The 8,359-nt window shown below is 37.5% G+C and overlaps 1 protein-coding gene across 1 annotated transcript; it reads right to left on the reverse strand.

Moving 5' to 3' along the window:
- Window positions 1-1,250: 1,250 nt before the first annotated feature.
- Window positions 1,251-2,198, reverse strand: LOC131488857 (olfactory receptor 5M10-like). Its single transcript, XM_058690702.1, has one exon. It carries the CDS (start codon window positions 2,196-2,198, stop codon window positions 1,251-1,253), a length of 948 nt encoding a protein of 315 aa, XP_058546685.1.
- Window positions 2,199-8,359: the final 6,161 nt, after the last annotated feature.

Here is an 8,359-nt window from a genome sequence, read left to right on the forward strand (position 1 = left end):
ACAATATTAGAATACCAAACATTTAAGACAATTAATAACGCATAGGTTCATGTGTTAATCTGGATGAATTAGGTACCTCTTCGTATAATCTCCTTTACTATTAATTTTCACAAGAGAAATTTTGAGAACCAGTGTAAAGAGCCTTCTCTACCAAATAATCCGTCATAGACACTTTTATGAAGCAAAGTAAACATCAGGTGTTTTCCTCCAGAAATATATAGACATGCCACTCATCTTTAGACTGTTCCAAGGCATTCTCAGGTCTATAAAAGCCAATTGATAGATTCTATTAACTCTGAATAAATTATACCTAAGTCAGAATTACTACATGAAAAAATATACCTACATTGCTATTATACTATGATAGATTTGGATCCATAATTATGGAAACTTACAAGCAAGTATTCACAGTTTATTTTCAAGATTAAGGAGCATAAACAGTATTTACAATAAGATAAAAAGTTTCTCAGGATGTCTACAAAATTGGTTAGGAAAAATACATAGAAAGCATAATACAATGAAGGATCCATATATTTAAAATTTCCCCAAGGTCATTCCAGTGATTCCTCAGGCCCCAGAACCATTGCTCTATATCACTCATAGAAGAATAGATTATTTCACATTTTTTATTCTATTTTTATTTATTTATTTATTTATTTATTTATTTATTTAAGAGAGAGCTAGAACAAGAGTAGTGGAGGGACAGGGGAGAGAGGGAGAGAGAGACTCTTAAGCAGGTTCCACACCCAGCACAGAGCCAGATGCAGGTCTCAGCCTCACAACCATGAGATCATGACCTGGCCCAAATTCAAGAGTCAGACATTTAACGGACTGAGCCACCCAGACACCTCTCATATTCTTTTTAAGTATAAACCTAAACATTCCAGTTTGAACCTTACTATGCCTCTGTAGACCATATGATCAAAGAAGATGGATTTCCAGTGTTCTTATCAGACTGAATTAATCCTAATGCTTACCTCAAGTAAGTAAAGATGTTGAAATATTTTATGTAATTATTGGAATAACACCAAATTATATTCTGATATTTTTTGCTAAGGAAAATGGTGTTTAATTTCAACATTACAGTTTCTATGGAAACAATTTGTCCTGAAGCTATTAATTTTGAGGAGAAATTTGCTAATGCCATTGAGAGTTTATGAAGCTACATTATGACTGTAGAGTAGTAGGTTTGTCCTGTGAAGGGACCCACTATGTTATTACAGACACTCAGTAATTACAATGAACAGATGCTACATTGCAGTTTTATGAAAGAGATTTCCCTGAATGATTTGCTGCATAGCATGGATCACATGCTTGTTTCTTAAACTGTAGATCAGTGGGTTCAACATTGGGCTCAAGAAAGTATAAAAGACTGCAATTATTTTGGACTCCTCCACAGACTTCTCAGATGGGGTCCTTAAGTACATGCAGAAGAGGGTTCCATAAAATAGGGTGACTGTTGTCAAGTGGGAACCACAAGTAGAAAAGGCCTTGTGCCTGCCTTCAGCAGAACGGATCCTCAAGATGGCTGCAATAATGAGAAGGTAGGAAAGGACAATGATGAAGAGAGAGCTTGACAGAGTCAAGCCAGCGACTACCAACATCGCCATCTTTTTGACATAAGTGTCAGAGCAGGCCAACATTAACAGAGGAGGATCTGCACAGTAGAAATGATTGATTTCAAGGGAGCCACAGAAGGACAAGTGAAAAGTCAGCAGTGTCTGGGAGAGTCCATTAAGGAAACCACATGTATAAGACACCATGACTAGAGAGATATAAACGTTCTTAGACATTCTGGTACTGTAATGTAGAGGGCTACAAATGGCTACATAGCGATCCAATGCCATCGAAGCAAGGATATAAAACTCAGTGATCACCAGGGCAATGAAGAGAAGACACTGTGTGAAGCATCCAGCATAGGAGATGGTCTTCTGGTCGGAGACGAAGTTGTGCAGCATATTTGGAGTGATGTTGGAGGAATAGCAAATGTCCACGAAGGAGAGGTGGCTAAGGAAGAAGTACATGGGTGTTTGGAGGTGAGAATTGGTCCTGATCAGCATAATCATGCAGAGATTGCCTGCCAGCGTGATCAGGTAGATCACCAGAAACACCCCAAACAGGATCTTCTCCAGGACAGGGTCGTCTGTGAGTCCCAAGAGAATGAATTCTGTCACTGTAGTGTGGTTTGGGGGAGACATTTTCTTTTCCCTTGAAAACTGATAGTCTTAGAGAAAGTGAGGAGTTCCATCTGATCCAGATTCCGCATTTATTCTACCCATTTTATCATTTAGGCATTGGTATATTCATCTACTTGGAATTTTCCCTATTTAAAAAATACATTACATTATCTACATAAATATTTTTATTCTGTGTCTCTTGTTATCTCTTTGTTTTTGTAACTCAAACACACATATACACACACACTGTCACCTTTGTTTGTGTGTGTGTGTGTATATATATATATATATATTCATATTTTATACTAATTAATACATAATAATGTAATAATATTACATATTTTATTTATATGCATATTCATAAATTTATACCCGTTTTCTTGAGGAACTGCATATTTGATTCTTACACACTAAGAAAAAAACCCAAAGGAATGAAATTCAGATATGAAAAGCCACAGGCAATTGACATCATTCAAATGGACAAAAAGGGAATTTGGATATGTAGAGTCCCACCAACTCTCATATACTATTGTTTCAGATATATTCTAGAAGATAAATCTTCAGGGGCGCCTGGGTGGCGCAGTCGGTTAAGCGTCCGACTTCAGCCAGGTCACGATCTCACGGTCCGTGAGTTCGAGCCCCGCGTCAGGCTCTGGGCTGATGGCTTGGAGCCTGGAGCCTGTTTCCGATTCTGTGTCTCCCTCTCTCTCTGCCCCTCCCCCGTTCATGCTCTGTCTCTCTCTGTCCCAAAAATAAATAAAAAATAAAATAAATAAATAAATAAATAAAAAAGATAAATCTTCAGTACAGCACTTTACTTGAAAGTCGTTGCTATCTAGCTTAATTCCATTCACAAAACTTATTGAGTGAAATAAATATTGTGTATGGATATTTAGCTAAGAGTTGGCAGAATAAAGAATGCGTCTTGCTGCTTTGAAAATTCACACATTCATTTATTCATTTACACTGTAAAGACTGTTTTTTTTTCTTTCTGTTCTAGGTTCTGGGATTATAGCAGTGACCAAACATCCCAACCTCATGGAGCATATATAGTAAGAGAATGGACAGATTTAAGTACATAGACAAAGATATCTATCATTATGTTAGTTACAACCAAATGCTATGAAGAAAAATGAATATGGAATGCGTGTAGATGCAATTTTTTCCATATTGTTGGGATACTAATATCCATACAAAAGGACATAACATATTTTTAGTAAACAATGTATAAAACGATTTACCTGTAACAAGCTGATTTGCCACGTTTTGTAAAACAAGGTGGGAAGATTTATAATATATTTCTTAAGTATATTCTGTAGAGTAAAAAATAATTCCAAAAAGCCAATTAAAAGAGTCTTTGTTCCTCATGGGCATAACCTTAATTTAATGCTCTGGGAACTGAATTCTCCTTTGGGGTTAATATCCCTACATAACATATACATACACTGCTTAGTTCTGTCATGAGATCTTTAGCACAATTAGAAAAATTAGCTATCTGTTTTAATACTATGGAAGGTATAAAATAAGGGTAGGTTAGTTTTGCTTTTTTAATATAGTAAAGTGAGAATTCCTATTAGAAAGCCTGTTTTCCCCTGTAAACACTGAGGTGTTACACATGAGGCATCATCTAGCGAGAGTGAGGAAGAGGACGTTAAGATATATGAGAGATTTGAGGAGCACAAAGACCAGGGAAACCACAGACTAGGAAGAATGTTCATATCGAGTAATCCTGACAAATGACCTACATTCAGAATACATACACATCCTCTACAACTCAGGGAGAAAATATAACCGGCCCCATTTTCAAAAAAATTCTGAAGTGAATAGGCACGTCATGGGAGATACATGAATGGCCAATAATGACAGAAAAAGAATGTCAACATCTATAAGTGTCAAGACAATGCAAGTTAATACTATAGCTGGATACCACTTCCCAGCCACCTCAATGGCAGGAATTAAAAAGATGACAGTGACTCTCTGGGAAGACAGTGCATAGTAGGGTCCTAGGCTCTCCTCAACCCATGATACACCTAGATTATAGCCTCATCAGTGAAATAACCCAGAAAATGACCCAAAGCCTGGCAGAATAAACTCTCCACAGCCAAATGTAGAGAAGAAGCCACATCAGAGAGGATAGGAAGGGTGGAAAATACAGTCCAGAGTCAAATGGACCGGTGGGACTGTCCACAGGATGGAGGGACGTGGCAGAAAGGGAGAGGCGAGAGGAACAGACACCCCACACCAGACCCCTCAGACATGGGAAATCCACATGAGGAAGATGAATCCCCATAATATTTGGCTTTGAAAATCCAAAGGGCCTCACTTAGTGAGTTCTTATAATCAGGGGTGCTTAACATCTACAACTTTAAAAATCAGGGGACTCAGCTCGGGGGGGCGGGGGTTGGAGGGAAGGTAAAAACTGAGTTTCTGCCTTTAAAAAGATATCATAACAAACATCCCTACTGAGAGACAGCATAGAAGCCGCAATCTGAAAAATGCATGGGGTATAAGGGAAGATTTATTTACTGATCTCAGAGCACGTGTTGGAGGAACAGCGATATTTGGGAGACTGCTCCAAAAACATAAGAGCTGGTGGAGATCACTGCCCTCCCCCCTCCCCAACCCGAGTCTAGATGCATGGGCACCTGTGGGAACCAGTACAGCAGGAACACTCGCTACCCAGCTTGCTAACAGTGTTCCACCCCCATGCTCTGCCACAGATGAGCACCTCCATTCTGGCCTGGGAAGAAGTTTTTCCAGGTGGCTTCAGGTCCCCTCCTGCAGTGGACTGGCTCAGATATTGCTGGCACTGGGCACCCTGCTCCCATGAACCTGCCCACTTCCAAAAAAATTTTTGTAATGCTTTATTTCTGAGATAGAGACAGAGCGTGAGCTGGGGAGAGGCAGAGAGAGAGCGAGACACAGAATCCAAAGCAGGCTCCAGGCTCTGAGCTGTCAGCACAGAGCCCGACGCAGGGCTCGAACTCACAAACAGTGAGATCATGACCTGAGCCGAAGAAGGGGGCTTAACCGACTGAGCCACCCAGGAGTCCCTGAACCTGCCCACTTCAGTATGCTCTTGGCCACGGTCCATCCAAAGTGGTGCCACAAGTCTAATAGTGTGCACAAAGCCTGATGGGAACCAGCCCCACACCAAAGTGACTCCTCCCCTGGGAAGAGGTCAAGATAAGCACACACACCAGTCTTACTGCGGCCCCAGCAGTGAGCTGGGGGCAGATACTGGGTCTAACCATAGGCCCTGCCTACCACCCAAAGCTTTTCAGGGAACAACACAGAGAAAGTGCTGAGCAATTTGGTGCTACCCAAATACATAAAGCAGCTAATAACAAACATAAAGAAAGTATCAATAGTAACACAATAATAGCAGAGAACCTTAACACCCTACTTACATCAATGGATAGATCATCCAAAGAGAAAATCAGCAGGGAAATGGCTTTGAATGACAGATGGATTTAACAGATACATTCAGAACATTCCACCCCAGAACAGCAGAATACACATTCTTTCCAAGCGCACATGGAAAATTCTCCAGAATAGATCACATGTTAGGCCACAAAAGAAGCTTCAATTCAAAATTCAAAAATATTGAAGTTATAGCACGCATATTTTCTGGTCACAACTCTATGAAGCTAGACATCAATCACAAGAAAAAATCTAGAGAAAACACAAACGCGTGAAGATTAAATAACATGCTACTAAACAGTGAACGGACCAACCAAGAAATAGGAGAGGAAATAAAAATGACAACAAATAAATAAATAAATAAATAAATAAATAAATAAATAAATCACAGTGAGAACACGACAGTCCAGGGGTGCCTGAGTAGCTCAGTCAGTTGGACATCCAACTCTTGGTTTTGGCTCAGGTCATGATCTCACAGTCCGTGAGTTGGAGCCCTGCGTTGGCCTCTGTGCTGACAGTGTGGAGTCTGCTTAGAATTCTTTCTCTCCCTCTCTCTCTCTCTGCCCCTCCTGCATTCACTCTCTCTGTCAAAATAAGTAAATAAACTTAAAAAAAAAAAAAAAAAAAACCACAACAGTCCAAAATCTCTGAGATGCGACAAATGTTGTTCTAAGGGAATTTTATAGTGATACAGGCCTATTGCAAGAAGCAAGAAAAATCTCAAATAAACAACCTAACCTTACACTTAAAGAAGCTAGAAAAAGAAGAACAAACAAAACCCAAAAACAGAGTTAGGAAGGAAATAATAAGGATTAAAGCAAAAATAAATGAAATAGAACCTAAAACAACAACAACAAAACAATAGAACAGGTCACAATGAAACCAGGAGCTGATTCTTTGAAAAGATCAACAAAATTGAAAAACCTTTATTCAAACTTATCAAAAAAAAAAAAAAAAAGCAGGAGGGGATTCAAATAAACAAAATCATAAATGAAAGAGGAAAATAACAACTAATACTACAGAAATACAAAGGATTTTTAGAGAATATTATGAAAAACTATATGCCAGTAAATTGGGCATCTAGAAGAAATGGATAAATTCCTAGAAATATGTAATCTCCCAAAATTGAATCAGGAGGAGATAGAAAATTTGAAAAGATCAATTATTAGCAATGATTTTGAGTTGATAATCAAAAACTCCCAACAAACAAAAGTCCAGGACAAGATGGTTTCACAGATGAGTTCTACTAAACAATTAAAGAAGAGTTTATACCTATTCTTTACAAACTATTCCAAAAAATAGAAGAGGAAAGAAAGCTTCCAAATTCATTCTATGAAGTTAGCATTACTTTGATACCAAAACCTGATAAAGACACTGCAAAAAAAGACAGAACTACAGAATATCTCTGATAAACATAGATGCAAAAATACAACAATACATTAAAAAATTATTCACAGTGGTCATGTGGGATTTATTTCTGGATGCAAAGATTGTTCAATATTTGCAAATCAATCAATGTAATATATCACATCAGCAAGAGAAAGGATAAAAACCATATAATCATGTCAATATATGCAGAAAAAGCATTTAACAAAGTACAACATCCATTCATAATAAAAATCCTGAACAAAAAGGTTTAGAGGGAATACACATCAACATAATAAAAGCCATATATGAAAAACGCATAGCTAATATCATATTTAATGCTGAAAAATTGAGAGCTTTTCCCCTGAGATCAGGAACAAGACAAGGATATCCACTCTCAGCACTGTTATTCAACATAATATTGGAAGTCTTAACCACAGCAATCAGACATGCAAAAGAAATAAAAGACATCCAAGTTGGTAAGGAAGAACTGTCACCATTTGACAATGACATGATAGTGTAGGTAGAAAACCCTAAAGACTCCCCCTAAAACTATTGGAACTGACAAATGAATTCAGTAAGGTCACAGGATACAAAATCAATATGCAGAAATCCATTGCATTTCTATGTACTAAGAATAAAGTAGCAGAAAGGGACTAAGTGAGTTCTAACGGAAACAACACCCATTTCCTGATTTAGAATTTTTATTGCTTACATAAGACACTTTTATCATTTTGTCCCTTCATTATTGACAGCAATTTGTTCTATAATTCTACATATTACCTTTCAGCTCTTGTCTACCCACAAACTACTGTAAAATAACAGCTACCCTAATAAGCATGGTTTTAGTATTTTACAACTAAATTGTAGCATAGGATTATTCCAAATTATTTGATACTCTTTGAAATTGGTCTTTACTGAAGTGCATAATGTAGCTTGATATTAGTGTGACACATTTAATATCTCTTCCTTTTAATATTTTGGCAGGTTGTATTCTTCCTCTTACAGAAAGTTATTAGGGTAGAATTTCAGTTTTATTCCGACTTTTTTTTCCTTTTCTTTTAGATGTCTTGATGTGTACAGTAACTCTCAGCGAATGGGTACCCAAGTTTTCCTTCATCCCCAGTAGCATTGGGAGTGTTCATTTCATTGTCTATGTGTATAAATATAGTAGGTATAAAAACATCAGAAAACACTGACTCATCAGTTACAATTTATTGGAAGAGAAATGTGTTTCACTTAATCTCAATGTCACAGTATGTTATGATGATAATGTTACAGCTCAAGAAGAAAAAAAAATCCTTTATTTCAAGAAATTGTCTTTTAAGAAGTAAACTTCAGAATTAAATACAAATTTTGTTTTGTTTCCACATTAAAACCCTGTAGACAGAGAT

The sequence above is a fragment of the Neofelis nebulosa genome, chromosome 10 (genome assembly GCF_028018385.1).
Source record: "Neofelis nebulosa isolate mNeoNeb1 chromosome 10, mNeoNeb1.pri, whole genome shotgun sequence".
Lineage (NCBI taxonomy): Eukaryota > Metazoa > Chordata > Mammalia > Carnivora > Felidae > Neofelis > Neofelis nebulosa.

Bases quoted from the DNA above. Each gene is read 5' to 3' on its own strand.
- LOC131488857 (XM_058690702.1), bottom strand. From the start codon at position 2,198: ATGTCTCCCCCAAACCACACTACAGTGACAGAATTCATTCTCTTGGGA.